This window comes from Seriola dumerili, unplaced genomic scaffold (genome assembly GCF_002260705.1).
Source record: "Seriola dumerili isolate Sdu_G_001 unplaced genomic scaffold, Sdu_1.0 BDQW01001124.1, whole genome shotgun sequence".
Lineage (NCBI taxonomy): Eukaryota > Metazoa > Chordata > Actinopteri > Carangiformes > Carangidae > Seriola > Seriola dumerili.
Genome location: NW_019175379.1, coordinates 1,197,322 through 1,213,926, shown reverse-complemented (window position 1 = coordinate 1,213,926; position 16,605 = coordinate 1,197,322). Strand labels below are relative to the sequence as shown.

The window sequence follows — 16,605 nt, the reverse complement described above, 5'->3', positions numbered from 1 at the left end:
CCAGTTCACCAGAGAACAGGATAGATATGATCGTATGGTTGACTTAATGTAGGAGCTGATTTTCTGGGGATTAACTTCAGGGGCCACTATTTCTTTCTCTCCAGTAATAAAAACCACTCACTGGCAGTCATGATAAAAGTCTCTCGCCATGCATTTCTCCTGCATCCGTCGTGCATTAGCGCGACAGCGGGCACTGCAGCCGGTTCTTTCTTGTATTCTAACTGAATCCTGCAAGATAAAAAAAAAATTGTCTCTTGAACAACGGGTGGCCGAACCATTTCTGTGCCCTCTGGCAGGCGAATACAGAATTTTGATTCTGAATAATTCCTTATAAATGAGTATGCAAGTGTGCAGAAAGCATGACCTGAAAAGTGTCACTCCTAGGGTGGCTAAATGATGAATAAGGAAGGATCAAAGTTTACTAGTCTGTCTTAAAAGAAAGAAACGAACAGCATATAGCAAAAGACACTGACAGTTTTGATTCTGCAGCTGCTTTTTTCTATATATAAGGCCTAGTATTTAAGTTTTGGGGATGCTATAAAAAAAATTTGTTGAGTCAGTTTGAGTGTGTTCTGCTTCAGATTTCGTCCCTGCGGGGCCGCCTGGTTGGCTCTGCTTTTTTTGAAGGTGGGGTGGCGTCCGATGCGGCCACAGACCCAGGCTGGACAGCGAGCTTGTTTTTGTTCTCTCCTTCACATTGCCAACTCCAGCTGTCACACAGAGGGACAATAGAGAAGAGGAGGGGGTGCTCTCTGAATGGAAAAATAAACTGGAGAGCCCGCCCGTCACACAGCCCCCCTCCCCAAGACTCGTCATCTGCATTTGACAGGACCCCCGTTCTCCTCTCTTCACCGCCCCTTTTCTTTTTCTTTCTCCTTTTCTCACCCTGTGCTCTCCATAATCCCCCTTTCTCTCTCTCTCTCCCTGCTAACTGCAGCTGTTGCTCTCCATTGGATCATTTTTTTCAGACTGATTGCTAATTAGGATAGCATTTTATTGAGTTTTATCTTCAAAACTTGTTAAACTTGCAATTTTCCTCTCCTTTTTTCTTTACTCCGGCAGATCTTGTAGGGGAGCAGAGAAAAGATTTAGCCAATTATACACAATTTACTTGAGCATTTTTCAGACTGCACCCAATCTCCCATGCAGCATTCATATACTTTACAACTACTGTACTGTGTGGTAGCCTCTTATTATAGTACTCACTTCAGCTTTGAATGCAAAAGCCTACTTTGAAGAATAGACTGCCCCATCTCCCTTATTCTGCTCACATAACTGAATCCCTGGGAGAGGGAGCAGAGGAAAAGGAGAGCCTGAGAAAACAGCAATTCACACACCAAACACAGAGACCCCTAGTAGCTCAACAAATGAGTGACTAGCCCTATGTCCATTCATATCGCCCCTCAGCCCGCAAGCCTATTAGCCAGGCATCGCTCCTTGAACATTCACTGTCGACAACATGTGGAGGCATCGCTATAGCAACCAGTGGATATGACATGTGCAATGGACGGGGACTCCTGAGCTGCTGAATATAAGGAGGGGCTCAGCCTTAACTAAATGATCGCAAAAAACCCAACCCCACCACCTCCCCATCTCTTTTCATTGGCACAGAGGCGCTGAAAGGACTCACTAGTGGGGCTTCTGCACATTCTTCCGAGGCTCGGAAAATCAGGCGGGCATATCCCACATTCTTCTCCCTTTTCTTATTCTCTCCGACTCTCTCCCTTTTTTTTTTTTTTTTTTTTTCTTTTTCTTCATCTTCGTGTTGAAGCCGCGGTCTTTTGTTGGCGCAGGGGGACGCATGGGACCCTCGCAGGGGAACTTTTGGAGAAGCGGAGTGAGTGGGCGACCGGGACGCACAAACGCTTCTTGGAGCTGCGTCGGGCGTCAGTGGTTAACCATGCTCTCTGGAATACAAGACGCAGCATCCTCCGTTTACTGCGAAATGTGCGCTCTGCCCAGCGACACGGATTTGGGTAATTATCTCCCGGCTTGAGCGTGTGTCCGTTCTGTTTTGTGCCGTATTCAGTGTGCAAGTTTTAATGCGTCAAATGCGTTAAAAAAAAAAAAAAAAAAAAAAAATTAAAAAAAAAAAGGCGCCGTATTTTATCGGCCCTGAAAACTTGTGAAGAATCGTAACGCCACGTTGAAAGCTGGGTTTGCTTTTCCGATGTGAAATGAAAATGATTTTCAGTGTGTTTGCAGAGTATTGTGGGAGCTGTGCTTTCATTTTGTTTCATCCTCTCTGCTGCGAGATCGAACCTCCCGAAACCTTATTGGATAAAATATGATTGCGAACTGGGGGGAGGGGGGGGATATGAATGCAAATATAGTCTAAATAAATCTAAACGTAAGCTCATCGAAAAAACGTAATAGTAGAGGTGGATTTTGAGCCCAGCGGTTTGCTGTGAGCACATCTGGCTGCAGAGGATAAAGTTTCAGTGCAGGTTGATCCTGCCTGGTGATGCCGGGCAGCAGTTTCAACTCATAAAGCCTGAATACTTAAAGCTGCCAAATCCACTCTGTGTTTGCATAATTTACACTATTTTAATCATGCATTTAGTGGAAAAATATACCTGACTCTTAATGTAATTTTAAATACTATGCAGTTGGCTTCTTATTCTATTCTGTTCTTAGTATTTTAGACTGAAGATGACTGAATGGAAATGAAAATTTTCTGTTGCAGTTTTTATGGTTAAATTGCTTCGTTTCTTCTCTTCTCAAATTAATAATTATTTCCAAGTGTTTTTAAGAGTTTGCAAATTTGTCTAAATAATGAGACTAACGATTTTTACCAGTATTGTATTTGTTTTTGTAAATTTCAGCAATTTTTCAGAGCACATGATGAAGCCAGTATTTTCTTATATCTAAAGGGAAAAAAAGGATGCTTGGAAAACGTTGTCGCAGGGTTAAATTTGGCATTTCATGTGTGAGCTTTTTCTTGTTATTCTCAGAGTTCTCACTCTTATTTTATTGGATGGAAAGAGCTTTAGATGTAGCTGATTTTATACCCTTCAGATCTGCAGCTGTAGCTGCAACTTTTCTTTCTTTTTTTTTAAAACCTTGATGTGAGGTTGGTTGAGGTTTGGCAGTTGTGTGTTTAGGAGGATTTTCCTCTTGTACTTCTTAAAGGTATTGTGATGGGAGTGAATGGATGGCCAGCCGCCCCAACAACACCTCTCTGCCTGACCTTTCCTCTTATCATTTGAATAATCCAGAGCAACGAAAATCCATCTGCCCCTTGTCTCCTTCTCAGATTGGCTAATTCACCAGACAGGGCCAATATGAATAGAAGAGAGAAAAAGGGGACAGTCTAGAGGCAGAGAGTAATAACTTCACTCAGTTTGAATCCTACACACATGAGACACAAATAGCAGCCTTGAAAATGATGTTAAAGAGATCAATAAAAGTGCATTTACTGAAGTTTAAAGAGAGAATTTTGACTGGAAGTAGAGGGGGAAAAAATCGGATTGTGATTCACAGATTTTACATTGCTCTGAAAATCCCTGCCATAATATTTCAACATCAGATTAAAATCACATTCAAGTAGAAAAATATCTCTTTAGTTTTGATTGTGGATTTATTTAAGTTTAGATTTTTATATATTAGCATCTAACATTCAAAAGCTATTTTCAGATAGAAATGGTTTAATTTAGCTAAAAGTGCTTTTCAGTGCTGGAAACGTTTTATTCAATATAGTTTAAATCCAATTTTTTTTTAAAGACAGACTCCAATTATGGTGAAATAAAAAATATTAGAAAAATAACAAATGAAAAAAAGGTAATAGACAGAACACTAAAGGCCCATGAACATAATTCTTAGCTTCACATCTCCCTTTTTCTCTCTCTTTCTGTATCTCCTCTGGTTTCTATCTAACACGATTACCGCCTTCAAACACTCTTTAATGCTTGCAGTACATTTCAAGCCTGTTTGCTCCCACAGTGGAAATGCTTTTTGTTCATTTCAGAGTGTTTACCTGAATATTTTTTCAAGAGGATCCACAGATTGTTGAGGGCCATGTCTCTGATTAACTTTGATTAACAACACTTTATGTTTTTTTTTTTTTTGTTTAGTTTTTTTTCCTTTTTCCTGAATAAAGAAAAGATTGGATGCAAAGGGAATAGCTTGGATTTGTCAGTGCTGGAAATAGGTTAAAGCAGGTTTGAGCCAATAGGTCTATAGGGGGCACTTTGGTTTCAGAGTCTTGAGCCACTACACCGCTGTGACACACTGTGCCCACAATGCTAAATATGTTGAGTGAAAAGAGAGTTTTTCAGGTGCTGTATTTTCAGTTTCTTTCTGTGTGATTATGTCAGAGGAGCTGACAGGAGAAGATTTGCATTCTCAACAAGTACTCTAGCAAATGAGAATTGTGTTAATTTATAAATGTCATTCCTGCGGTCTGTATGTTCATCTGATCACTGAACAGCACAGATGAGTCATTGGATTGAGGCCATGTCTCCTCTCTGTGCTCGTATATGAGCCTCTTCAAACCTCTCAGTTGTTGTCTAACCTCTTAATGCTTGATTGAAACTACATCCTCGAGCCACAGCAATTACAATCAACAGCAACTGTCGTCGGGCCCAACACAGTAATCGGAAAGACCTGAGCGTCCGCACCACCACTAAAACATTGGCAATTACCAACCACAAGGTCAAACCACATTGTTACTGGTCTGAGGTGAAGTGTCTTGTTTTGAAAATGGTATAACAAGATGTAACCATCCTTCAGCCAGCCCATTAGACCCCTCAGGCTAAATCTCAGAGCTCTGCCATTTTTTTTTTTTTTTTTTTTCAAGTCATAGATTTGATTCACTTCACCCATCAATCTTTCAATATTGCAAGCAGACAATTAGGATCCTGCTGATGTATTTGTGCTCTGTTATTGATATTGCCCTTTTGCAGATGTATAACTATTGGCATGTGTGCAGCTGATAAAATCTGATCAAAAAACAGTGGAGAACTGGCTTTTACAGAAACCCCAAGTTTTTGTGTCAATTACAGAGAGCAGTAAGAATTATTTATTTAAGTTTTAAGTTTTGTTTAAGTTAAATGTGCTGGGAAAATAGTAATTCTCTGTTTTTGAGAGTTAAATACAAAAGTAGCTTGGCAATGTCTATATTATATGCAATCAGCAAAGAAAATCTCAAACAGTAGCTACATTTGAAGTATCATTAATTACCCTTCCCAGTTATTGTTCCTAATTATTGCTGTTATGCTCTCAAAATTTTCTGCATCAGTGTGGCCCAGAGGGAATTTATCATTACAGTAAATGGCCGTGAGTGGACCATTTATCAACACATAGGCCAGTTCTTTAACCTGCACTGATAAAAATCTCTTAGATGATATTACAGCACATTAAAAAACAGCGAAACAAACACTACACCTTCCTGTTTGAATTAACAATCGGTGTGAATATTTGAAAAGGCTTTTCTATTCAACTGGTGGTGGTTGTATTAAGGTCCAGTCTGGGCCACTTGTGTCTCTCCAGTCCTGGTAGCCATTAGCTGTGCAGCTTGGGCCAAGGCCTAATCCAGGCAAACTCAGGACCAGAGGAGCTAATTAAGCACAAGCTTTTAGTATCCCAACCTCCTGTAGCTGCACAGTGCCAGCCCGCCCCATGCCAGCACTAAATGGGGTTGTAAATATCTATAGTGGGGCGCGGTGTGGAGACAGCACTGGACAGAGGCTGGTAATAAGGGTTGACTGAGTCTGAATGCATATTATAAAGCCAGTATTAGAGCTGGCTAATGAGTGGGGCTGGTCAGACAGTGGCGGCGGTGGTGGTGGTGGATGGAGGGAAAGAGCGGGGAAGGAAGACGAGGAAACACTCATGGCGCTGTTGCACCCTCATTTTTTCACTGAAAAGTCACGACAAGCCTTCAGGTGAAAACTGATGCACTGCAGACTTGATATGGCGGGTTGCTGTAAATCAAAAACGACTTCATCAATCAGGAAAAAGACGGAGTAGCATCCTTCACTTGCTCTGACAGCGTGTTCTCTCTCTGTTTGTGTGTGTCCTCCAGAGGGGCAGCCTGACCCAGATCCCCGTGGTGAAGGAGACCAGGGTGGAGTCCGGCCAGTTCCTGCTGCTCTCCGTCCTCTGCATGCTCTTCATCCTGGTGGCGCTGGCAGTGTCCGCCACTTTCTTCTGCGTGCGCCAACGCTCACACCTCCACATGAAGGAGAAGCTGGCCAGCCTGGGGACTGACACCAGCACTGATGCCACCGCAACCTATCAGGTTAGACCAGCCTCCTCGCTGCGAGCCAATCGGAGGCGGGGACACTTAGCCAGCACTGTGCCATTGGCAGAGCTCACCCTCTGTTCAGATACAGTTGATTATCTGATTGGTTTGTGAGAGAATATTTGTCCATGTGTGTACATGTTTGAGTGATTCTCTTCTACCTGCTCTTATGACGGTTTTTAGCTGTTATGGTGACAGTGATGTGCTTTTATGATTAAATTAATCTTTTTTTTTTATTGTGCCGTCTGATAATTTAAATCAGAAATCACTTTTTGTGTTTATTTGCATGATTTGTTTTCTTTAATTCTTGCATTTTCAAATTATTGCTTCAGTAGATATTCACTGCATCCAATTATTCAGTGCTCACCCTTGCCTGAGAAGTGTGTGTGTGGTATTGCGTGTGTGCATGTGTGTGTGTGTGTGTGTGTGTGTGTGTGTGTGTGTGTGTGTGTGTGTGTGTGTGTGAGAAAGAGAGAGAGAGAGACAGAGGAACAGGCCGCCGCTGTGACCTATTCCCACTGTTCCTCCAGGGCCACGGGCAGCCTGGGCTGTATTGATTTTCAGCGTTGGGGCTCAGCTGTGCCCAGCATGGCACTCAGAACACATTTATCTGCATGTCGCGTTAACATTTTCAATATTTAATCAGGTTTTCACAGGGCTGCTCTCCTATCAAAAGCTGGAGGTGTTACAGTGATATAACAGTGGCCACAGAGAAGGAAAAAAGTAAGCACAAATGCAAAAGGAAACTATTTTTTTGTCCTTTAGAAATTAACATTATGTCCATTAGCATTTATATTATCTAATTATGTTACATTTCTGTTCAAAAATTGTGATCATGTTGTGCCAGAGTGCAAATTTTAGGTTATGTATGGCACCTGTGCTGGGATGGAATAACTGCTCTGTCGAGGCTTTCATGTGGGTGTGTTCGCCAGGTCTGACACATGCAGTTGTTCTGGGAGAGCTGTTTGCAGTGGGAGAGAGATATTGTTAGAAGGCAGTACAGACTGCAGACATTGTTTCCTCTTGGCCTCTTTTCACTCTTATTAGTAGTATGAAAGAGGGGGAAACAGGGGAAACTGTAATCCCATGACCTGTGCTCCTCTCTGGGCTCCATGTGTCTCTCCTCTGGCCCTCTCTGGTGCTAACCGCATCCCCCCCGCCTGCTTCGGGGACCATTTCTCGGCACCGGTGCAGCACGGCGCTTTGCAGAGATGTTGAGAAGTAGGATGAATTATGAGGTGGACCTGGATATTGCCCCGAGGCCAAGGCCCAGGGCACCGCTTCATGGCTCTAATCATTAAAGTCTGACGGCGGGAAAGCTGATCCAAGACCAGGGCTTAGAGAGGCCTGTGCTCCAGAGGGAAATATCACTATGATAGATCATGAGATAGCGTGTGCTTTCACAAGGCATTTTCCCTGGCCTGGCCCATCCTCACTGTTATTAATTGAGTATGGATATGAATTCTGTGGAGATGACTGGCTTTGCCTCCCAAATCCAAACATGATGGGGTTTGCAGATAATGAATTTGACATAGAAATACCAAGTGTGACCACACCTCATGGAGAGAATCAGACAGTGTCTGACTGTTTCTGTCTGTGTGTCTCTTATACATGTATAAGAATATGGCAGTAAGGTCTTCTTTCAGTTTTTTTTTTTACTTTTCACTCTTTTTCATTTTGTATAAACTAGAGTAGATAATGCCTAGTCTTCACATTTTTGAAGCCCTGTCTCTGCACTGAGACATTATGGGAGAAAAGCTGAGTCATTGGGAGTGTAGGTGTAATCTTCGTAGCAGTCTTTCAGCAATTTTCAGACACCTGGATATATCAATCAAAATCCAAAATTATACTTTACAATCCCACCAGTGCATTTGTCTTTCCTTTGGTTCTATGTGGTTATATACATTTATATTAGAAATCCTACGTGAATGATGGATAGATTCTTCTGTTATGTTTCTATCTTTGGAGAAAATGGATCCAAATTCATTTCCTCTGAAGTGTGAGTGTGTGGATATTTTATGGAGGGTTTTACTGTAAGAAATAGTGGGGTTGTTTTTTTTTTCCCACAACTAAAAGATCCATTCTTAAACAAGACAGTCGCTGTGTGGCAGCCAGGTGTGACACTGAATTTATTCTATAAATCGCGCAGGGTTCCTCAACCATGTATTTTTGACATAATTAGTATAAGCTCCATAATCCACAAGGATAAGCCATTAATCTACAGACAAGTGAGGACAGATCAAGTCAGCCTAGATACAGGATTTTACAAGGTGCATTTACAGAACGCAGCCCCTAAGAGCAAGGATAAGCACATAACATACATAAAACTATTGTTATGTGCATGAAAAGAAGATAAATACGTGAGACCTTGCACGGAGTTTAGAAAAACACACACAATGCATTTTCTGATGATCCAGTGCTTCACCGTCATCTCCTCTTATTCCCAGGAGCTGTGTCGCCAGCGAATGGCGATCCGGACATCGGAGCGTGTTGAGCGGCCGGAGACCGTGCGCCACTCGCGGCTCAACAGCGTGTCGTCCCAGTTCAGCGATGGCCCCGCGGCGAGCCCCTCGACCCGCAGCAGCACCTCCTCCTGGTGTGAGGAGCCGGTGCCGTCCAACATGGACATCTCCACTGGTCACATGATCCTGGTAAGGAGCCTGCTTTGACTCTAGAAAGGAGAGAAGGTGATTAGATAGGAAGCTGGTTGAGGTGTGTTTTGTTGTCAGCCCCTCTGAGATTATTTGTGGTTCCCTAGCATGTGACTGTTACAACTAAACAACCACAACATCTCCTCATGTCTCACTGACTATGGGTGGGTTTAGTGTAGTTTAGTGAGGATGCTTTTCCTAACGTTACATTGCAAAGCCATAGGTCCAGAGCAGTGATTCCCAGCTAGGTATAGAAGTAAAATTAATTCACTTCTTGAACATAACATGTAGCTGTTGATGAAGGGGTACTCGAGTTCATCTGTTAGAACCTGCAGGGGTACGTCAGATAGAAAAGGTTGGCTCCCACTGATCTACAGGAATAGGCTTTTCAGATATTCAGTCAGCTAACATTATAGCATATGCTTTAAAAACTCCCTGTGTCTATGAATATGCTAGACTCTGAGCTGAAAACCAACAGCTTGATTTCTCTCTGTTTATCTGTTTGGATGTGTCTCTTTTTCATCCCTCTCTCACCTCATTCCCTTCAGAACCCTGTTATCTTTGTTTTGTTTTTTTCATCACTCTTCCTGCTGTTTTCTCCCTCTTGCTTTATCTTGGCTCTGGTGTCTTCATTTTTTTTTTTCCTCCAACTTTTCCCTCCCTCTACTGTGTCATTTTCTCTCTTTATCATTCCGTCCTGCTTCTCTCCCCTCTGTCATTTTCATCTTTTACCCCCTCCATCTCCTGTACTGCTGCAGCAAAATAAGGCAGACATTGTTTTGCGTGATGAGAGCAGCTCAAAAGTGAAATATCATTACCCCTCTGATTGTCATTTGAATGTTTTAGAAATTTCGCAATGTTTTTTTTTTTTTTTCTTTTCTCGGGGAGGTGGGGTGGAAAAAGCTTTTGGTTGCCAACGTGTCTACAAACACACAATGGATTGTTTTAATTTTGCACAACTTTCGCTTCATTCATTTGAGACAAGCTTGATAAAAGAGATGGATAGATGCCTTGCAGTGTTTCCATTAATGGAGAGAGCATTCATCACACTGCAAGTCTAGCTTTTATATTGGGAGGCTATAATGAATGAGAGTGAATCTGAGTAATGCCTTGTATTGGTGGTAATAGATGGGTTTTGTTGCACTCGTCAAGGCTTGTTTGTGAAGCCCCTTTTGAAAACATTGACAATAGAAGAGCATTTAGCCCTGCAATAACAAAAGAGCCACTGTGAATCATTTCTAGGAGCTGTTATTATTAGCCCCAATGTCTTCACAGCAGCAAAGCAGGCATTACAATGTAGAAAGGTAAAACACACAGGGACCTTTACTTCTCTTTCATGCTATGACTGACATGTAGGTGTCCTATAGGGGTTCTTCTTTAAAATTCCACCGCCATCTCACATGAAACCATGTGTGAGATTGCCTTGTTATCACTGATCTCAGACCTATATTTTCCCATCTCCGCTCTCCTCTCCTCTCATCTCCCCTCTCTTGCTCTTTGGAGCACACACCGTGTGGAGAAGGATGATGAATACCCGGCTTTCCAAAGCACACATGCTGGGGGTCCTTTTTGTGAGGCCTGATCACCTCACACACACACACACACACACACACACACACACACACACACACACACACACGTACATACATACACAGACTCATATAACCACTATGCTACAACGAGAGTTTGGGGCCATCAGGATGCGCCCCACTGTGCGACCCACCGCAAGACTTAAAAAGTCTTGCATAACGACTTCCAACTTCAAAACTGAAATTGGATGCTTCTGTGTGCTGAGTCATCTGCTGTGTTTTTTCAGAGCTTTGACACACCTCTGCTGTCTTACTTTTTCTATCTTCTCTCATTTGCCTTTTTCAGCTGCAGTGTGCTGCAAAAAACATTTTCTATTAAATTATTAAAAACATGAAAAAATCATTACCGCACATAACATGGAAGCATGTGTCTCCATGTGCGTATTACTGCAGTACTGTGTCCTTTCAGCACCATGGACAGCACTTTACAGTCACCAAACTTACTTTTTCCTCACAAACACAGTTTCTGGCCATGGTCCCCTGCTGTCCAGAAACTGGGTCCAAATGTTGTAACTGTTGCTGTTCTTGTGGTGTTCCCTTGGCTTAATTACTTCTCCCCTGAAAAAAGAAAAAAACAAAATCAATAATTATGTAGCTTGAGGCTCTTTTTCATTATGTTTAGTAGCTATTGTTGTTTTTTTTTTTTCAATGATGAATTATTTACTCAAAAGGCAATGGAGAATAGCCACTGACTAATGCAACATGATCTGCCCTCAGTGACTTTTACTCCCAATTTTGAATTTAGTTTATGAGCCAAAAAATTTAATTGCAAAACAATGTGTTCTTTTCATTTAGCTATTATTAGTCGCACAAAAACATACATATTAATACCGATTTTTTTTTTCACCTCTCACTGTTTTTTATCATATCATAAAGCTCCCTGTACAAACTGTTATGGGTACTGTTCGTTTTAATTTGACAGCGAGGCTTGACAGTAATGTGTTACCTGTTGTGTCTGGCTCCCCTGGTTCTCCCTTCATCCTGATTTCAGCCATCACCCTCTGCTGCCGAGGAGACTGCTTAGGAAGGATTAGACATTGTTTCCCTGACACCCAGGCCTCCCATCCCAACCCTCTGATTGGCAGACATAATCCCCCCATTCACTAAACCTTCGTTACCCTGTCTCTGGAATACGCCATGGTCCACTGCCTCCCCCTAGAAACGGGAGGGCTTGATAAGGGCCTGCTGGCTGCATTGCATTAAGCTGCGAAAATATGAATCTGGAATGCAATCGATTCAGGGCATCGTTTGAATAGAATGGGATGCAATTCAGAGTGGATATATCAAGTACATGGAGATGTAATATTGGGAGGGGAGGTGGAATGCTGTCAGACTGGCAAGCAGAGAGTACTTGTACAGGGTGACAAGATCATAGTGATGACAGGCTCTGTCAAGTGGCCATAATGGCATGCTGTCATTTTCCTGGGAAGACAGCACTGCGTATTTGTGTGGGCGATGCGCAACAACACACATGCAAATATACGTGTGTTGCCTGCCATTAGAGTTGACATTAACTAGATTCATTTTTTTTCCCTATTGAGTTTTTTTTTTTTTTTTTGCATGCATAAAAATTAAAAGTTGAAAGAGGGATGGTTCAGAGCGTAACGGCAGAAATCTACAGTCCTATTTCAGAAATATTCCTTCATGTCGCTAATGGGTTCAGATAGAACACCCTGTACCAACGTGTTCTCTTATTATGCAGCTGCATTAATCACAAGAGTTTTCTGTTCTCTGTGTGGCTTTTAAGACCTGAGTGGCACCTTTGGTAGCATATCTAACAATAAACTTTGATTTCCATTGTCTGTAGGATTGTAATGTTCTTATACGCCACCTAATATCCTTTTCGTGCATGCAGGAGACGTCTGAATTCATGAGCCATCAAAGGGTAATTGCCTATTATGTGTTGGACAAGCTTATTTGTGATTACCATCTAGGTAGGAATTGTATATGTTCTGCAAAGACTTGGATTTTCCTTTTGACAGACAGAAGTGAATAAGTCGGATGTAACAATGGAGTGTCGCCTCTCTGCTCAGCCTACCTATACTGCCTTTAATATGGGATAAAAACCCAGCACATCTGGGTATCACTTTCATTGTATTAGCCAGCTGATCCCTGACATCAGTTTATGAGTCTGTAATCTTCTGCCTCACACAATAGCAGACTAAACCATTTAACCCCGTCAGGAGGGGAGCCATGATACAGGAGAGGAAGCGAAACACACGGCGCAACACTAAAAAAGAATCATCTTGCCAGCTACAGCCTCTAAGCTCCATAAGACTTGCCCTGGTTTGGGAGAAAACACACACGCACACGCATGCACACACACAAACACACACACACAGGCCTCCACCCCTCCCCCTTCTCTTTTTCCATCTTTGTCTCTCTAGCGAATTCAATTTTGTCTTCTCCAAGCGAGGGCTTAAATGCAGACAATCTTATCAGTGGCTGTGCAAGCAGTGAGGGACGTGATTGAAACACCCCTGAAGTATTTCCAATGCAGACAAACCTTTCAGGAGTCTTAATTGTGTGTGATTTTTCTCTTTTCTTTTCCCCTCGGTCAAACACACATGCACAAACACACAAAGACGCAAACATTAGCACACCTTCCCCACCTAGATCTTCTGCAGCCTCCTCCTCCTCACGCGGTTGTTATGCTATACAGCAGCTTAAGACAATAATGCACCATGACACCTGATCACAGCTTTAAAGGAGAGGTGCTGTTGTCAGGGGTTTAGTGTTTTTTGCTCCAGTTTATTTATTGGTCGGATCATATTGAGGAAACACAATGGGGAAAGAAATAACAACAACCTACCTCCACCCAGCTCTGATAAAATAAGGGTGAATTATTTCAGGTCTCTCTTTTCTCTTTTAATCAAGCATTTTCTGCAAAGACGGCCATATTTAGAGATAAATTCAGTTTTCATTTGCATGGTTTTGGCTTGTCCTTTGAAATGGCGGCTAAGGTGGTCCATGTTGTCCTCTAGTCATACATGGAGGACCACTTGAAGAACAAGAACCGTCTGGAGCGTGAGTGGGAGGCCCTGTGCTCCTACCAGGCAGAGCCCGGCGCCTGCAGCGTGGGGCACGGCGAGCAGAACTCCAAGAGGAACCGCTCAGACGCCGTGGTCGTATGTGAGTCCATTCAGATGTCCGTTTTTGTTTGTTTTTTTGCCCAATATTCCCACCATTGACTAGTCTAGAACCATGCAGGGCAGCTCCTGTTCATCAGTGTTGTTGATATGGTTGTGAACAGATGCTTCGAGCTACATGAAACCAGTTGGGGAAACAAGCCAAAACAGTGTAGCGCATATGTTTCCAAACAAATTATCAGTTTAACTCTTTTTTTTTTTTTTTTCCTGAAAACCAGTGGAGGTCGTTGTGGTGAGAAAATTATGTTTTCTCAGTGCAAATCAACTTGTTTTGAGATTTCTCTTGGAATTAGATTGACAATATGGAAAAGGCATGTTATTAGCTAACTATATTATTATTATTAGCTGGACTGGGACTGCTTGGTTCTGTCCTGCTGCACAGTTCACAGTTATGCTACACTAGCCAGTCTTGCATTAGATAGTGTTTTGTTTGCCAAACTCATTAGTTATTCCTCGTCCTCAAATCCTTTTCTACGATGAACAGTTTGAAAATACAAACATTAGAGCATAAACACGAACACTGTGTCACCTGTCCTAGCTTATGTTTTCTGTGATAGGCATCCAAACCGTCCAGTGGTTGGGTTAAAATGGAAACCATTGTAATTACATGTATACATTTAGATTTGATTGTTAATTCTGTACTATAATACTGGGGCTAACTAGCTCTACCCTGCAATACAATACAATGCAACGCAATGAATCAGAATCTGATGACAGGTGGTGAGTTGCTTGGTAACTGTCAATCAAATCTGACACTTTTCATGGGTTTTAATTTGAAGTAAATGTGTTTAAGAAGACGACTGAAGTGGGTTCAAGTCGACTGGAAACATTATATGAACCCTGCAATACTTTCACTTGTTTAAGAAAAAGAGGATTTTAAGGCTCGCAACCTACAGACTTCTTAAGATAAAATATTTATTATTATTTCACATGGAACTTTCCTTATTGAAGGTGAAGCAATTCAGGACTTCAGAATAGTGAGTGTGCGCATGATGAAAGTCTGGTGAAATTGCAGTCCCTGCAGCCTTTACAGTTTCATATTCCTCTGTTGTTGCTACTGTTGTTATTGTGCAGGGAAGGAAAAACAATGGAAATGTGTGTTGATGAATTATGCATCTCCATTACAGATGATCATTCCAGGATCACCTTGAAAGCGGAGAACAACCACGGCAACTCGGATTACATCAATGCCAGTCCAATAGTGAGTATTGTTTATTCATTATGGTTCTACGTTGTGGCTAATATCTGCCGTCCCTGGAGCCTTTTTGTACCACCAGCACCTGTTGTGGTCGGATTTTACTTTGAGATAAAAGACGTTTCAAAGGACTTGTCATCGATCCAAGTGCATTGATCTTTTTTTTTAAACTTTGTTCTCCATGCTGGGAGACTCGCTGGAATCAGTTTGTCTTGTTGAATCACATTGCTACTTTCACTGCTACTTTCACTTCAAAATGGCCGCTCCCTGGAGGTATCCCCCCTTTTTTTTTTTTTGTTCACACTAAAAAGAATTATACATTATTTTTGACTTAACAAATGTATCTTCTGCAAATGCAGAAAGACCTCAGTGTTAGAGAGGCCTAAGGTTTTATTTATTTATTTATTTTTATTTTTTTTGAGTATTTTTCCCCAAAATATTGCCAGTCATGATTTCCCCTGCGGCTCCTGAAAAGGGATTCCATCAAAGGGGAACAGGAAACTATGCATTTCAAATATAGTGCCAAAATTTCTGAGGAGATAGATGAGGGGAATACACACAGCTGCACTAAAAGCCTATTACTCTTCAGAAACAAACAATGGAGTCTTTTAGATGCTCAATTTATTCCTCCATTTTCTCTAATGACATATTCATAGAGGTTTTTAGCTTATTTAAACAGAGCTGTACTGCGACATTTGGCATCTTATAGAATAATATCATAATACAGTTAATCAATCAGGGGAAGAAGTGAGTGAAAATGTTATTGATGCATTAGAAAAACAGTATAAAGTTATTCAGGACAGTTTTGGTGCAGTTTAAAAAACGAAAAATCAAAACAAACGGATGTTGAAGATGGGTGAAGTAATGGCGGATGCAGTGGTGTGCGGATGAAAGGACAGTAATTACACTACAAAAGAGACCCCTGGCTGAGCCCAGCAAAACTGTGATAATTATGTCTGTCAATGCAGCTTCTTCCTCCTCATTAGCTTTAGGGGCAGTGGCCTACGAGTAAATAATCTGTCGCTTCTTTCTGGGAATCCGGGGTCAGGGAGGCAAAGGGAAGGGGTGATCTGAGCTCCCTGAAAAGCACAGGGTGACACACACACACACACACACACACACAGGGAAAGACTGGGATAATGGTTAATGCTTGACCACAAATGATACAAGCGCTCCCAGATGTACGGCATCATTAGCGTGAGGGATTGTTGGAAGGAATGCGCAGTGACACAAAATGTGCCCAAAGCTTAGTTGTCTTTGCCTTGTCTGGCCTTTTTTTTTTTTTTTTTTTTTTTTTACAAAGTCAAAAGCTGTGTGGCTTTTCCGTTTCCCACCTCTTCTCCATGCTTTTTTGTTTTCAAACTATCTGGGATGAGCTCAAACCGGCATTTAGCTCCAAAGCTCTCTGTCTTATATAAACACAGGATCAAGGCGCTACAGCTAGGTGTTCAAAGTTGAGACGCTTCTCCAGGAACAGATAAGCTATTTTACCTCAAACCAAAGAGCACTTCTTTGCCTTTTCTTGTTGCAGTCTATCTTCTTCCCACAATGGAAAAGGGGAGGACAGCTGAAACGCAGGTCTACTCTTTCATGTTTGCGTTTTAGTATTCATGCAGGGATGTCAGCACACAGCTACAGCATGTCTGTGTCCTTGAGATTGGCCAAACGGAGTGGCAGCACTAGCATTCGGCACCACCCTTTCATTTCTGTATGGGAGATTTATTTATTTTATTTTATTTCTTTTTAACAAACTCACATGAGGAATTTCAACCCGGAA

The 16,605-nt window shown here is 41.9% G+C and overlaps 1 protein-coding gene across 2 annotated transcripts in view; it reads left to right on the top strand.

Moving 5' to 3' along the window:
* The window catches only part of ptprn2 (protein tyrosine phosphatase, receptor type N2), a 125,175-nt gene that overhangs the window by 92,579 nt on the left and 15,991 nt on the right, over positions 1 to 16,605 (top strand). For both annotated transcript variants that reach the window (XM_022767220.1, XM_022767219.1), the window contains 4 exons: positions 6,026 to 6,241; positions 8,692 to 8,895; positions 13,469 to 13,616; positions 14,761 to 14,834. In XM_022767220.1, the coding sequence (XP_022622941.1) occupies positions 6,026 to 6,241; positions 8,692 to 8,895; positions 13,469 to 13,616; positions 14,761 to 14,834 (642 nt within the window). The remainder of the gene's footprint in view (positions 1 to 6,025; positions 6,242 to 8,691; positions 8,896 to 13,468; positions 13,617 to 14,760; positions 14,835 to 16,605) is intronic.